This window comes from Ursus maritimus, unplaced genomic scaffold (genome assembly GCF_017311325.1).
Source record: "Ursus maritimus isolate PB19 unplaced genomic scaffold, ASM1731132v1 scaffold_4, whole genome shotgun sequence".
Lineage (NCBI taxonomy): Eukaryota > Metazoa > Chordata > Mammalia > Carnivora > Ursidae > Ursus > Ursus maritimus.
Genome location: NW_024426552.1, coordinates 43,509,248 through 43,526,838, shown reverse-complemented (window position 1 = coordinate 43,526,838; position 17,591 = coordinate 43,509,248). Strand labels below are relative to the sequence as shown.

The 17,591-nt window shown below is 35.0% G+C and overlaps 1 protein-coding gene across 1 annotated transcript in view; it reads right to left on the bottom strand.

Moving 5' to 3' along the window:
- EPHA6 (EPH receptor A6) overlaps positions 1–17,591 on the bottom strand; it is an 829,344-nt gene that overhangs the window by 94,407 nt on the left and 717,346 nt on the right. Inside the window, exon 14 of the mRNA XM_040621133.1 lies at positions 2,651–2,860. Coding sequence (XP_040477067.1) covers positions 2,651–2,860 — 210 coding nt within the window. The remainder of the gene's footprint in view (positions 1–2,650; positions 2,861–17,591) is intronic.

The following is a 17,591-nucleotide window of genomic DNA, read 5'->3' as shown; positions in this document are numbered from 1 at the left end:
GATGCTCAACGTCATTCATCATTGGGTAAATGCAAATGAAAGCCACAGTAAGATACCATCTCACACTTGTCAGAATGGCTAAAATCAGAAACAAAAGAAACAACAGGTGTTGGCAAAGACGTAGAGAAAAAGGAACCCCTGTGCACTGTTGGTGGGAATGCAAAGTGGTGTAGCCACTGAAAATAGAAATACCACATGATCCAGTAATTCCAGTACTGGCTATTCACCCAGAGAATATGAAAACACTAATTTAAAAAGACATATGCACCCTTGTGTTTATTGCCACCTTAATTAAAATAACCAAGAAAAAACTCAAGTGTCCCCTGGTAGATGAATGGATAAAAAAGGTGTGGTATATACATACAATGGAATATTACTCAGCCATAAAAAACAATGAAATCTTGCCATTTGCAAAAACATGATGGATCTAGAAGGTAAAATGTTCAGTGGAATAGGTCAGTCTGAGAAAGACAAGTGCCATATGATTTCACTTATATGTGGAATTTAAGAAACAAAACAAAGAAAAAGAAAAAAACAGACTCTTAAATATATAGCACAAACTGGTGGTTACCAGAGGGGAGGTGGGTGGGGGGTTGGGTGAAATAGGTGAAGGGGATTAAGAGTACACTTATTGTGATGAGCACTGAGTAATGCATAGAATTGTTGAATCACTGCATTGTATGCCTGAAACTAATATAACACTGTACATTAATTATAGTGGAATAAAAAATAAATAAAAATAATTTTTAAAAAGTGCTTAATTACGTTATTTACCATTCAACTGATGCCTCTTAACTTCAGAAGCTTATTTCTTAATTAAGACATAATCTATAGCTTTTAAGAGGCACTTCTGGAACATTAATATTCTGGTTACCTAGCTTGATGTTTAATTCTGTAGTCAGATTTATATAAAATAACACTGTTCTAGGCCTCTCAGTCTCTATAATCATATAAGACAGAAGAACATGCCTGGAATCTGGATTTCAAATCTGACACAATAAAACCTATATATTCTTCAACATCTGGGTTACCCTGACAGTTTTATTAGTATGTAAATTTAGTTATGAGCTTCCCATTTTAAAAAGCAGTTAAAATATTATTTAATAGTAATTTCCATTATATCATATAGGGATACAAAAAGTGTAGTAGTTATTTCCTATTTTATGCTTTATTCCATATTATTTTGTTCTTTTAGGTCATATTGTTGGAATTTTTATTAATATTATATTGTATAAAATTTATATAATAATTTTAAACACTATTCTCCAATGTTGGAAATAATATGCGTAATAGAAAAATCTTATCTACATCGCTCTGTAACTTGAGAAGGTGATTCAAGTTATACATTTATAAAAAGAAAAGAAGGCCTTGAAAAAAATGAAAAAAATTATGACATTTTCCAATTAGAAAATGGAGTTGGAAATACTGCTTTTCCTGAAATGAGCAATTTATTTTCAGACATGTTAGACTTTTATTTTTATGGAGGTTTTTGGTCAAACTAAAAGATCAATAGATACTGCTACTTTATATGCCAGGCTCTCAGAGATTAATTTATTTTCCTTAGCACTAAATTTATTTGTTGGAAAATTAGTGAAAATATCATCAATAAAGTAATATAGAGCATTTCTACAGTGCAAATTTAGTAAGGGCATAATATGTTTTACTCATAATATTAAACCTGTATCTCTTCCGGAGTAATTGAATACAGTGAATTTCAAAACAATCTAATAGAAAATGAAATAAAAGGGAACTAAACAATGGATTTGCCTCTTCTACAATAATGTGTAAGGTTAGAGAAAGAGGAGAGGATAAAAAGATCCTGAATAATTTTACTGACTTACTTTTCATTGAAGGTGACTGTCAAATGAGTCAATGGTGAAGGTTTTGTTTGAAAAAATAACAGAATGTTGTATAGTTTTACAAATTATTAGCTTTCGGATAGCTGAAGAAAGACTCGGAGATTGAAATCCTTGAAACAATAACCAAAAAGGTCAGTGGAATGAACTGGTTTTGGGGCATTCAGAAATGCTTAAACTATTCATGAATTAAGTTTAGATCATATAATATACGATGATAGTTTGGTCCTAAAGTTTTAGCTTTTTATTCCTGCTCAAATTCCCCCCAAGTATCATTCAGAAAAAAGTTGAGAGTCTACTTATATATCTCCAGAGAAACCTATCTTGCTCATTTGTAAGAATGATCAGGTCATTCTGTAACATTTGCTATGAGGAAAAAAAAAAAGTCATTTCATAATCATTGGTTTTTCACTAGCACTAACTTAACTGGTTCACCACTGGCCTATACAGAACTCCATTTAAAAGAGATAATTATTACGCATCAAGAATACCTCGAGCAAAGGCAGATTTGTTGTGGCAATCAAGACTTGGACCTCAGGCATGATATTAAAGTCCCAGTACAATGGAAGAAAGAAAACAACCATATATACAAGAAGGTTTTTGTTGTTGTTGTTGTTTTGCTTTTTTGACCAAGCACTCAGATAAAGCATATACTTCTCAACTGAACGATGATGTTAAATTTGGAAAATACAAGTGCAAGCAGAAAATTAGGAAAGCAAAAACAGAATTATTCTTATAATATTAAAAACAATATAAGTAAGCAACCTATATTGGAAAAGAACATGTAAACTTACAGTTGTTGTATAAGCAGCTTCTGGATCATCTTCCAGCACCCGGGAGAGACCAAAATCAGAAACTTTGCATACCAAGTTGCTGTTGACCAATATATTCCTAGCTGCTAGATCACGATGAACGTAACCCATATCAGAAAGATACTTCATTCCTGATGCAATGCCTCGGAGCATACCGACCAACTGGATGACTGTAAAATGGCCATCGTGTTTCTGAAAGAGAATCACAATTGTTTACATTGATTTATTTTAATGCAGCATGCGTGCATGCATGCACATGTGTGGGTAGCATTAAGGAAAACTGTTGAATTTATTTTACTGGATCCAATGAATACAAGCATCAAATTTGTTGACCATGAAATATAAGAATTTGTTTGACATTTAAAGGAAAGGAAAATCTAGCTGGAAGTGGTGAAGGAGAACAAACAAAGGATAGAAGAGAACCAACCAAATTAATTTCCAGAAAGACTGATTTCAGAAACTTTTAAGTAATGAGAGGGACCTAAGTCAAATTAGGTAGCAGCAATGACTACCAAGAGAACAGAATTCACTTTCCGTAATTGTGACCTATGCTCCCGCTGTACAGGTGGGTGGAAGGATAGCAAAACCTAGGACTGGATAAAAGCTGTGTAATACCTTCAAACGTGAAAAACAATTACTCAGGAAAAAGAGGACCTGTTTGCATAAACAAGAAACAAGTTTAGGGAAGCTATAAAGAGAGAAAAAAAATACATGCAAACACTAGATTTTCCCATTCTTTCATTATACAGAGAGCGAATAGAAAGGAAGTTGTTGGCAACTGTCTGAAAACAGGACTATTTTAGCTCCCAGTTGGGAAGATTAAATGAAATCATATGAATAACAAGGCACAGCACTGGTATGCAGCAGTCAATCCCTTGATTGCTTATTCTTCCCATCTTGATTTAAAAAGAACATTTTTTTTTAAAGGAAAAAATTCAGTTGTCATCCATGCAAGATGTGCGTAGCAGTAAGACCAAACAGTACCTAAAAATTAGAGAAAAATAAAAATATTTTAAGTTTGAAAAATAATGCATTTTTCTCTACATAGTTATTTGGGGATAGTTGTCTTCAATGGCGTTATAGAGAAACATGAAAGATTCCCCAGCTGGTTTTATACACTAGGTAATATTTATTTATGAATGCTATTAAAGTGAATATCTAGCAAAAGACAATTGGGTTATATTAACTTATACAGTGAGGTAGATGCATAAATAAAAGCTATCTTAAAATTTGCAGTTACAGCAGTTTTCATGGATATCTGATTTAAAACTATAGCATGGGTTAATTACAGGGGTGATCTGACTGTATCACAGTGACATGCTATCCTACACAATGATTCACTGGTCAGTTAAATGAATAAGCTTATACTACAAATGAAATAAACTTTGTCTTTGTATCAACTTATCTCCCTGATAGAGCTCTGATAATATCTCCCAACTCAAGTGCAGAGTAAGGAAAAGGACTGTCTCTTAAAAGAAACATTCTATAGCACGAGTATCTATTTAAGCAGGCTCTTCTGTATAATTAATGTACAAAAGATAACCTAGTAAAGAAAATCTTTGGTGGTATTAGCTCTTTATGTTTCCAATCCATCTTCCTAGACAGTACACTATGAGATGAAATCTGCCTCTTCTATCATGTACCCTACCTACCTCTCCTCTATTAGGACTCTCAAAGCCTTTGAGTAGAATTCAAAGCATAAATTCTTTTGGCCTAGAAAGGATTACACTAAATTTAAGGAGGTGGCTCTTTTACCTATTAGAAATGAAGTTGCCTGGGGGGTGCCTGGGTGGCGCAGCGGTTAAGCGTCTGCCTTCAGCTCAGGGCGTGATCCCGGCGTTACGGGATCGAGCCCCACATCAGGCTCCTCCACTATGAGCCTGCTTCTTCCTCTCCCACTCCCCCTGCTTGGGTTCCCTCTCTGGCTGGCTGTCTCTATCTCTGTTGAATAAATAAATAAAATATTAAAAAAAAAAAAAGAAATGAAGTTGCCTGGTATCACAGTTCTCATCAATGCAGAATTTGTGCATGGTAGGAAATGTTAATGGACCATCTGAAAACTAAGGAATGCCTCAGTTTTCTTATCTGTACAATGAGAATAGAATAATCTAACTCAGAGGTGCAGGGAATATCACATACAAAACACATAGCGCAGCCCCTGACTTATTTTAATAATAGTTATTAAATAAAACCTTGTTGTATTACAATTACATGCAGTTCTTGTAATTTTAATGTGAGTCAGATAATTCTCCTCCCACTTTCCTGAAAAATCAATTGAGCAACATAAACTCCTACATCATAAAAGGAAATCATTATTTAATTCCAGGTTGAAATTTAATTTCCTATCTATTCTGAGAGTGACATGAAGCACCAAGTTCTTTTTTTTTTTCCAAGACTACTTTTTTAGAGCACTTTTAAGTTCATAGCAAAATTGAGAGGAAAGTATAGAGATTTCCCATATACTCTCTGCCCCCACACATGCATAGCTTCCCCCATTATCACTCCCTCACCAGGAGTGAGGGGTACATTTGATACAACTGATGAACCTGATGGTACATCACAATCACCCAAAGGCCATGGTTTACATTAGGGTTCATTCTTGGTATTCTACATTCTATGGGTTTGGACAAATTTATAATGACATAAACCCATTATAGTACCATACAGAGTATTTTCACTGTCTTAAAAATCCTCTGTTTCACCTATTCATCCCCACCTCCCCAAACCTTGGCTACCACTGATCATTTTACTTTCTTCATAGTTTTGCGTTTTCCAGAATGTCATACAGTGGAATCACACAATAGGTAGTGTTTTCAGATTGCTTTCTTTCACTTCATTATATGCATTTAAGATTCCTCCATGTCTTTTCATGACTTGATGGCTCCATTCTTTTTACTGCTGAATAAAATTCCTTTGTCTGTATGCACAACAGTTTTATTTATCCATTCACCTACTGAAGGACATCTTGGTTGCTTACAAGTTTTGGCAATTATAAATAAATAATTATAAATGTTAGCATGTTTATAGCTGTAGACTTTTGTGTGGATGTAAGTTTTCAATTCCTTTTGGTAAGTACCAGGGAGGGCAGTAGCTCGATCACATAGTAAGAGTATGTTTAGTCTGGAAAACAGTGTGGAGGTCCCTTAAAAAGTTAAAAATTGAGCTACCCTATGACCCAGCCATTGCACTACTGGTATTTACCCCAAAGACACAGACGTAGTGAAGAGAAGGACCATATGCACCCCAATGTTCATAGCATCATTGTCCACAATAGCCAAATTGTGGAAGGAACCGAGATGCCCTTCAACAGATGACTGGATTAAGAAGTTGTGGTCCACATATACAATGGAATATCACTCAGCTATCAGAAAGAATGAGTTCTCAACATTTGCTGCAACATGGACGGCACTGGAGGAGATAATGCTAAGTGAAATAAGTCAAGCAGAGAAGGACAATTATCATATAATTTCTCTCATCTATGGAACATAAGAACTAGGAAGATCGGTAGGGGAAGAAAGGGATAAAGAAAGGGGGGGGGTAATCAGAAGAGGGAATGAAGCATGAGAGACTATGGACTCTGAGAAACAAACTGAGGGCTTCAGAGGGGAGGGGGGTGGGGGACTGGGATAGGCCGGTGATGGGTAGTAAGGAGGGCACGTATTGCATGGTGCACTGGGTGTTATAAGCAACTAATGAATCATCGAGCCTTACATCGGAAACCGGGGATGTACTGTATGGTGACTAACATAATATAATAAAAAAAAAAAAAAAAAAAAAAAAAAAAGAAACCCATAAACTATCTTCCAAAGTGGCTGCACCATTTTGCATTCCCACTGGCAATGAGAGTTCCTGTTGCTTCACATCCTTACCACCATTTAGCATCCTCAGTGTTAGCAACTTTGGCCATTCTAATAGGGGGTATCTCATTACTTCAATTTGCATTTTCCTGATGACACATAGTGTGAAGCACCCTTTCATGTGCTTATTTGCCATCTGTATATCTTTCGTGGAGTGCCTGTTAAGGTCTTTGGCCCATTTTTAAATTGGCTTGTTTTCTTATTGTTGAATTGTAAGAATTCTTTGTATGTAAGGCCTTTATCAGATGTGTCTTTTGCAAATGTTTTCTCCCAGTCTGTGGTTGTCTTCTCATTTTCTCGACATTGTCTTTTGCAGAGCAGAAGTTTTAAATTTTAATGAAGTCCAACTTATCAGGTTTTTTTTCTTGGATCGTATCTTTGTAGTTGTATCTAAAAAATCTTTGCAATATCCAGTATCATCTAGGTTTTTCTCCTATGTTATCTTCTAGGAGTGTTATAATTTTGTGTTTTACATTTAGGCCTGTGATCCATTTTGACTTAATTTTTGTGAGGGGTGTAATGTTCTGTGTCTAGTTTTTTGTTTTTTATTTGTTTTTAATTTTTGTATGTGGATATCTAGTTGTCCCAGCACCATTTGCTGAAAACACAATTTTTGCTCCATGGTATTGCCTTTGCTGTTTTGTCAAAGACTAGTTGACTATGTTTATTACAGACTTTCCATTCTGTTCCATTGACCTGTTTGTCTATTCTTTCACCCATAGCACGTCTTGATTCCTGTTTATGTCTGGAAGTTGGGTAGTATCAGTCCTCCAACCCTGTTCTTTTTCAGTACTGTGTTAGCCATTATAGGTCTTTCGCCTCTACATATAAACTTTAGAATCAGTTTGTTGATATCTACAAAATAACTTAGTGAAAATATATATCAAATTGGAAAGAACTGACATTTTAATGATATTGAGTTTCCTTAATTATGAACATGGACTATATCTCCTCTTATTTAGTTCTTCTTTGATTTTGTTTATTAGAGTTTAGGTTTTACTCATATAGATCTTGTACATATTTTGTTTGATTTATCCCTCGGTATTTCATTTTTGAGGGTGCTAATATAAATGGTATTGTGTTTTTAATTTCAAATTCTGCTTGTTCATTGCTGATATGTGGGAAAGCTACTGACTTTTGTATATTGTATATTAACCTTGTATTCTGCAACCTTGGTATATAATTACTTATCAGTCTAATTTTTTTTTTGTCAATTCTTTCAGATTTTCTACATGGATACCATATTATCTGTGAATAAGGACTCTATAAATAAAGAGTTTTATTTTTTCCTTCCTAATCTGTATACTTTCCCTGTCTTTTCTTGTCTTATTACACTTGCTAGTACTTACAGTATGATAGTGAAAAAGTAAGGAGAGTGACATCTTTGCCTTGCTCCTGATCTTTGTGAGACACCTTTAAGTTTTTCACCATTAAGTATGATAGCTATAGGTTTTTTTGTAGATAGTCTTTATATCAAGTTTAAGAACTTCCTTTCTATTTCTAGTTTACTGAAAGTTTTTATCATAAATTGGTGTTCAATTCTGTCAAATATCTTTTTCTTCATCAATGTGATCATGTGATTTTTCTTTTTTAGTCATTTGATGTGATAGATGACATTAATTCACTTTTGAAAGTTGAACTGTTCCTGGATACCAGGGTAAAACCCACTTGGTTGTAGGGTGTAAATCTTTTATACAATGTTGGCTTTGATTTGCTAATATTTTGTTCCAAGTTATTTTTTAACAGGTTTATTAAGGTATGATTCACATACCATACAATTTACACTTTTAAACTATACCAATTTATCATTCTTAGTGTATTCACAGAATTGGTGTAAGCATCACCATTACTCACCTTTAAAACTTTTTCAAGATTCCCAAAAGAAACTTTATACTCACTGGCAGTCACTCCCCATTTCCCCCAACTTCCCTACCAGCCCTAGGCAACTACTAATTAACTATCTATAGTTTTGCCTATTTTGAGTATTTCATTTGAATGTAACCATAAAGTACATAGTCTTTTGTGACTGTCTTCTTTCACTTAATATAATGTTTCAAGGTTCATTCAGTATTTTATATTATTTTTACTGATATATAATATTCTATTCATTTTATTTATACATATATCAGTTGATAAACATTAGAGTTACTTCCACTTTTTGGCTATCATGCAATATATATATTTTGGTTACATTTATCCCCCCCCTTTCTTTAGGTAAGGACATTTAAGTTCTACTCTTTTAGCAAATATCAATTCTACAATGCAGTGTTATCATTGATAGTCACCACTTATCCATCTACAACAGAATGTTTTCATCCTTTTACAAACCCCTCTATTTCTTCTACTTCCCCCCACCCTTGGCAACCACTTTTGTACTCTCTGTTTCTATGAGTTCACCTTTTTTTCTTTTCTTGGTTTCCACATATAAGTGATACCATTCAATGTCTGTCTTTCTCTGTCTGACTTATTTCACTTAGCATAATGTCCTCCAGATTTATCCATGCTGTGGTAAATGGCAGGATTTCCTTTTATTTAAAAGCTGATTAATACTCCATTATATATTTTCCAGGTTTTCTTAATTCACTCATCCATTGACAGACACTTAGGTTATTTCCATTTCTTGGCTGTTGTGAATAATGCTGCAATGAACATGGGAGCATAGATATCTCTTTGAAATAATGGTTTAATTTCCTTTGGATATATACCAAAAGTGGGATTGCTAGATCATATGATAGTTCTATTTCTAATTTCTTGAGGATCCTCCATACTGTTTTTTCATATTTGCTGCACCAATTTATATTCTTGCCAACGGTGTACAAGGATTCCCCTTTCTTCACATCCTTGCCAGTGTTTTTATTCTTGTCCTCTTGATAATAGTCTCCTCACAGGTGTAAGGTAATATCTCATTGTGGTTTTGATTTGCATTTCTTTGATGATTAGTGATGTTAACCATCTTTTCATCTACCTGTTGGGCCATTTGTAGGTCTTCTTTGGAAAAATGTCAATTCAGGTCCTTTGCCCATTTAAATTTTTTGTTTGTTTGTTTGTTTGTTTACTATTGAGTTGTGAGTTCCTTGTATACTTTGGATATTAACCCCTTATTGAATATATGATTGACAAATGCTTTCTCCCATTCCACAGATTACCCTTTTATTTTGTTGATGATTTCCCTTGCTGTGCAGAAGCTTTTAAGTTTGATGTAGTCTCATTTGTTTATTTTTACTTTTGTTGTCTTTGCTTTTGCTGTCTATACAAAAAATCATCGCTAAGACCAAAGTCAAGGAGTTTACCCTCTATGTTTCTTCTAGGAATTTTATGATTTCAGGTCTAATGAAAAGTCTTTAATCTATTTTGACTTTTGTGTATGGTATAAGATAGGGGTTCAGTTTCATTCTTTAGAATGTCACTGTCCAGTTTTTCTCATTTGTTGAAGAGACTATCATTTCTTACTGTATATTCTTGGCTCTTTTTGTCAAAAGTTAATTGACCATATGCCCATTGGCTTATTTTTGGGTCTCAATTCTATTCCATTGATCTATGTGTCTGTTTTTATGCCAATACTATACCGTTTTGATTACTATAGCTTTGTAATATAGTTTGAAATTAGGAAATGTTATGCTTCCAGCTCTGTTCTTTTTCTCAAGATTGCATTGGCTATTTGGGGTCTTTTATGGTTCCATACAAATTTTAGGATTATTTGTTCTAATTTTGTGAAAATGCTATTGGAATTTTGATAGGGATTGCACTGAATCTGTAGATCGCTTTGGGTAGCATGGACATTTTAATGATACTACGTCTTCCAATCCATGACTAGAGGATAATTTTCCATTATTTGTGTCATCTTCAATTTCTTTTATCAATGTTTTAGTTTTCAGTGTACAGATCTTTCACCTCTTTGGGTAAATTTATTCCTAAGTGTTTTATTCCTCTTCAATAAAATTGTTAAATGGGATTGTTTCCTTCATTTCTCTTTCTGAAAGTTTGTTGTTAGTGTATAGAAATGCAACTGATTTTTGTATATTGATTTTGTATCCTGCAACTTCACTGAATTTATTTATTTCTAACAGGTTTTTGGTGGAATCTTTAGAGTTTTCTATATATAGTATTGTTATGTGCAAATAGAGACAGTTTTACTTCTTCTTTTCTGATTTAGATGCCTTTTATTTCTTTTTCTTGACTAACTGCTCTAGCTAGGACTTCTGATGCTATGTTGAATAAGAGTGGCAAGAATGGATATCTTTGTCTTGTTTTTGATACTAGAGGAAAAGGTTTAACTTTTTTAGCATTATGTATGATGTCCGCAGTGGGTTTCTCATATATATCCTTTATAATGTTGAGGTATGTTCCCCTCTATATGCACTTTGTTGAAGGTTTTTTTATCATAAATGGATATGGAATTTTATCAAATGCTTTTTCTAAATCTATTGAGATGATCATATGATTTTTACCCTTCATTTTGTTAAATCATCCTTGCATCCCACCTGATCACATTGTATGATCCTTTTAATGCACTGTTGAATTCAGCTGGCTAATATTTTGTTGAAGATTTTTCATTTACATTCATCAGCAATAATGGCATGTAGTTTTCTCTTTTAATTAGCATTTAAAAGTATTAAATAGTACAGCATAAAACGTATTAAACACGTAATACACAAAGCATTGTTATTGAAAATAATTTGCTAAGACAAATAAAGCAAGAGTCTGATTAGCTACTCCACCACTTCTGTTACCAGCAGAAGTAACCAGCATAGTAGGTTTTCAGTGCTATTACCAGATCAGGAGGATAAAAATGAAATGACCAAACTCTAGTAAAAACAGGTTTTCAATCAGTATTCTGACTGGCTCTTGTTAGTCTGGTTTAAAGCTATTCCTGGTAATTCTGACCAGTTTGTTTTTTGCTTATGACCACCAGTAGACTGAATATTCACTCATCTGATTTACTATTTGAGTGTAGTGTTGCTGATGAAATTTAGAGCCTTTTTTTTTTTTAAGGAGGAAAAAGATGGAATTTTATCCCAGATATTTTACAGGTCTGAGTAATCTGGTGACTTCTCAATTTCCAGACTATGTATTTCTATTGTATGGGGGAGTCAAATTAGAATTCTAAAAAGTACAAAGGGAAAAGGCAGGCTGAGGAAATAATGCTTCCATTTGGCAAGAATTGTGCTTTTTCCTTGTGAGAAGATAAAATGCTGTGAGAGAGCCATTTGTGTTTTTGAAATAGCATTTTCACTTCCTCAGCAAAAATTGATTAAATATAGCAAAAGTAACTTTCCACAATATGTTTTCTTGAAATGTTTATACATTAATATTGTTAATGAAAGAAAATGTGTAGAAAATACTTGTTAAACTTGTTTCTTGATCCCTTTTTTCATAGACCCAATATAGGCTATAAGTTGTCCCAAAGGATTTAATTTTTTGCCAGCAGATGAAATTTTTGTTTGCCAAAAGAAGAACCATTTTCAAATAACCATCCATATCCAAGTTCAGGGAAGTCCAAAATTTGTCAAAACACAAATGGGTCTTAAAGCCAATACAAGTGTTTTATTTGAAAGGTTTGGGGTTAAGGTAAGTCTTTTATTTAGCTCAATACAATCAATCCAACATTTATGAAATGTCCCAGTTATTTCTTGATGCATAACAAATTATCCCCCAAACTTAGCAACTTAAAATAATAACAATCACCTAGTTGGGTCACAATGTGCAACTTGGTTAGGGGTTGGCTCTGACAGTTCATGTCATCATGAACTGTCAGAAGTCATCAACTGGGGCAGCTCAGCTGGGCCTGGATCCAGTTTCTAAGATGGTTCATTCATACGTCTGTCAAGTTTGGGCTGGCCATTGACTGAGAGCTCAAATGAGACTGCAGCTGGGAGCCCTTGGCTCTTCCTCAAGTGGATGTCTCTGCAGAGACGCTATGCTTCCTCACAGCATGATCTAAGAATAAATGTTCCAAGACATAAGGAAGCTGAAGCTGCCAATTTCTTAAGCCTGATACTGGTTCAGAAACTTGTACAACATCTTTTCAAAGAACATTTTGTATTTTCCAGTATATAAATCTTGGGTTCTTTTACTAAATGTAGTTATTTCATTCTTTTTGATACTGCTGCATGTTTATATGCAGTTGATTCATAATTTTTACCACATTCTCAAATAGGTCTCTGACTTAAAAAAACCAAGGAGCCATTGATCTAGTCAATATCTCTTCTTTTCCAGTTTAACAGAGAGGAGACTGAGTCCCAGTAAAGTATACAATTCATCCAAGGTAAGTAAATGAGAGAGTTGGGCTTAGAATGCAGGTAGGATGACTTTTGAGGGTCACCAAGTATTTGTCAAATTATTACCTCAGATCCAGCTTCATAGGGGGGAGGAGCATCCATTATCTGTATATTTTATTCTAATTATTAACCTGAGCTTAGGCACTGAGTCTCCTAATATGGGGCTTGACTGCTGAACACATCAACTGCTCTTGCTTCAAACTGAACTCTTACACCAAACTAAACCAAAACAAAACAAAATAAAAGCAAATACAAATAACAAAAGATATTTTTCTGATTATGGAAGTAATATGAATTCATTGTGAAAATTTTAGAATACAACAGAAAACTATAAAGAAGAGATAAAAATTCATTCATATTTAAGACTCATCATTTGGTAGTCTAAGTTTTTCTGTTATTAAAATTAATCTCATATTGTTAATAGTGTATTATGAAAATAACATATTATTAAAGACTATAAAATATTGTTTACAAAGATAATATAGTTTCTAATATATAAATGTACCATATTCCTGTATCGTTTTATTTTCAATTTTGTATTGTTAATAAAACTTCAGTAAATATCCACATATATCCACCCTTGCATGAGGATAAATGCCAGAAGAATTTATACATCAAAGACAACATTATTAAAACTCTTGACGTTGGCTGCCCAATTGCTTTTCAGAAAGAAATGTTATTATGCTAATACCCACAGCAGATTTCAACACTCCCTTGCATTTTTTATTATCCATTTTGTTGCCAAAGGCAAAATTTCATTCTTTTTTATGGCTGAGTAATATTCCATTGTGTATACATAGCACATGTTCTTTATCCATTCATCAATCAGTGGACACTTGGGTTACTTCCATAATTTGGCTATTGTAGTTAATGCAGCTGTAAACTTTAGGATGATTGTATCCCTTTGAATTAGTACTTTTGGGTTTTTTTTGGTAAATACTTAGTAGCATGATTGCTGGATTCTAGGGTAGTTCTATTCTTAACTTTTTGAGGAAACTCCACACTGTTTTCCAGAGTGGCTGCACCAGTTTTCATTCCCACCAAGAGTGCAATAGAGTTCCCCTTTCTCCATGTCCTCACCAACACCTGTTGTTTCTTGTGTTATTGATTTTAGCCATTCTGACAGGTGTGAGGTGATATCTCATGTAGTTTTCTTGCAGCGTCTTTGTCTGGCTTTGTTATCAGAGTAATACTGGTCTTGTAAAATGAGTTTGGGAGTGTTCCCTCCTCCTGTATTCCATGTAAATTATTTCAAAATTATTTTAGCTCTTCTTATTGCCAGTGTTTGCAGGGACTTAAATTAACTGCTTTTATTCAGCATCATAGCAATTACAGTTCCAAGAACAGTAAGTGACCTCATTAAAAATGAGATTTTGGTGTTTGAAAAGAAGATAAACTTTCTCCATGCTCTGTCATGGGACTATACAATGTGGAATATGTATTTCTAATTCCCACAGTGAAGACATTTCAGGGGTCCATGAGGTCAAAACCATTTTTACACTAACACTAAGACATACATCTGCCTTTTTTGCACTACGTTGATATTTGTACCACAGTACAAGACTCTGGTGGGACAATTGCAGGACCCTAACACAAATTAAGGATCAAGGTAGTAGCACCAAACCAAACTGTATTAGTATCCTCTATCCTCCTCTTCTCTGCCACATGGACTAAACAAACAAACAAAAAGGGGACAGTTTTTTATAAGAATGAGAATGTATTTGACAAAGCAGTAAAATTTATTAATTTTGCTAAATGTTAATCCCTGATTACATACTCTTAGGACCAACATCTGGGGGGGGGGGATAGAAAAAAGAAGGACTGGGCAGCAGGAGAACTTAAAAGTGCAGTGCATTCACAACAAAGAACTTAATATACCTCATGGAATGTCCTGGATATGGGATAATCCTTCAGAGTTGATTCAAAATGAGGAAAAGGGGCTGGGTCCTTATTACGGCCACATCAATCAATCATTGGCTACAAGCTGCTCCTGTAAAGGTGCCAGATTTGGGGTATGATGGCTTTCTCTAGCCAAGGCCATTTCCCAGAGAGGGACTCAGCTAAGGATTATCAGCTGCCAAAACTCTAGAATTTATAGGAATTAGGGAGATGATCTTGATGCTTTTCCCCAGTGAAGTTTCTTCATGTGTTTCTTCCTTTAGAATCTGCTTCCCTGGGTGCCCAACCTATGATAATCTCTCTCTCTCTTTCTCTCTCAGTTTTTTATAAAATGTGCACTTGATGAAAGAGAAGTGCCAAATATAGTTTTATATTCTTTTAGGAACTCATACTGCTATCATTGCCACATTATTATAGGGGCTGGGGGGGAGGGATGCTAACATTCCTTAAACACTACAAACCAGATAGAGTTATAAGCTTTTTATTATCATCTTATTCAATGTTTGTAACAACTCTGTGATATAAGTGTCATTTTTATCTCCACCTTCTAGGTGGTCAAACTGAAAGGCAAAAATATTTAATAACCTACTAACTGGTGCAGTCAGGATTTGAATGCAGGCATTCTAATTCCAGAGCCTGTATTCTTTGCAATTGGAGTTGTCTGGAAAAGAGCTGACCCCAACTTTGCCATGATGAACCAGGCTGGCCTAGTTTGGGCAGCATAATTTGGAGTAATCCAGCAACGTATAAAAGAGCTTCGAGACCAATAAACCAAAACAAACAAACAAGAACACTCCAGATAAGCCAACAAATGAGAATCTATTTATCTATGTCGCTGAGTGGAACAGTCCTATTTATTCCCACATGAGGTACGGCACAAACCTCTTTCTCTACAAACGATGCGACTCTCTCCTTCACACAAAATCTATATTCCCTTTGCTAGTCCTTGTCAACATCGCCTCCTCGAGCGTGGTTTAAGACATACTGTTTATCTTGAATATGGTGGATGGTCAATAAATGGTGCCTGAGTTGAACAACCTTTGATACCATCTTGTAGTGCACTGGTTTTTGTTGCTGTATTATTCCTATTGTCTTGTATAAAAAAAAAAAGGCTGTTTTCTTTTCTTAAGATAGGACACAGGTTTTCTCTCTTTTATGTAGCAGTTCCATCACAGCATCCACTATACTGCCATGCCTCGTGTCAGCACTCGATAAATATTAATTCAAACTGAATTGAATTGTTTATGAGGGGAGGAGAAAAATGGGAGAGCACTGAGATTTAATATCTTTGGGCTTCTTACTAGTGATTAATCAAAAAGAAACTGTGAATTTTTTTTAAGACACATGGTTTTTTCCCCAGGAAGGCAGATTCAAATGAAAGACAGTGAATGTGGCATATTTATGCACTGCATCTCAGAGCTTAGTAGCTAGAATTCAGTTTGTCTTCATCCCTCTTTTTCCTTGCTCTCTCAGCCTGATTGTGGAGAAACATGGAGCTTCACCTCCACGTGCCAGAGAGGCTGAGCCCCACTGGAAGATGGTTTCTGAAAGCCATACATAATAACACCTGCTACTTCCGAAAACTGCAGAGTGCCACCCGATCTGAGCAGTCGTTGGCATGGTACACTGTCTTCACCATGCAAGTAATACAAACTCTTGATGATGTTTTCCAAGGCCCTGCCTCATACGTAGTGCTGCATGAACACTTTGAGCCTCTCAGAGTCCAATCATCTTAGGTTGAGCTCAAGTACTTAGCCTGTGCTGAGGACAAACGTAGGGTTCGAGTGCTAGGCTGTGCTGAAGTCATCACATTATTGTCTATTTAAAAACATATATATATATATATATATATATATATATATATATATATATATATATTCATTCAAATTCTATGAAGACACAAATATCAGTGTATTACCCCTTCCCTTAAAACCTTTCGATGACTTGCAGTGAATAATAAAGTGTAGTATTCAATACAAAGACATGGCCCCTGCTTCTATCTCTAGCTCATGTAACTTACTCTGATTCATTTTGTTGTGTGTGTTTAATTCACTCCTACTACATTTATTTCATGTCTGATATGCTGTGCTCATATAGTTCCCTCTTCCAGGAANGCCCTCCTGGTCTTTGGTCACCTGAATTTTTCATGAGAAGTATTATGTCTTCTAGGAAGTCCTGGCTGAATCTCCAAGTTCTTTCTTTCAAATACTCATTGAGCATCTACTATGGGTCAGTTGTTGCTCTAATTGCTGGAGTCAGGGTGGGAAGCAAACGAGAAAGGTGCCTGTTCTAGTTGCACCAACATTTAATTGGAGGCACAGAGAAAATAAGTAGGTAAGAAATAAATAAGATACTTTTAAATAATGAAGAACTATAAAATAAATAAAATGGAGTGCTAGGAAAGAAGGTGATCTGATGGAGGTTGTGAGTAGCTCCCAGCAGGTACAAATGGCTTAAGCCAAGAACTAGTTTGACAAGCTTGGTGAATGAAAGCCAGTGAGGCTGGAACTTGTTGAGTGAGAGGGAGACTGGAGAGGTAGGCACAGGCAGAATCAGGTAGAATATTGTAAGCTCTGGCAAATAGTCTGAAATCTATTCTAAAAGTAATGGCAAGTTAGAGAAGAATTTTAATTGGGAAGTGATACACTCTGACTTGCATATGAAAATGTTAGCAGGGAGATTAATTTGGAAGCTATTAGAATAACACAGAAGAAAGAAACTGGTGGCTTGAATCACATTTGAGATCTATTTTCAAGGTACAGCTAGCAGTACCCACATTAGACTGGAAGGAGGTTGGGACTGGTCAGGAAAGTAGAGGAATAAAGCTGGATCAAGTTTCTTTCCTCATTGCTCTCAAAGCATCCCATCTACACCAACACTGGCTAAAAC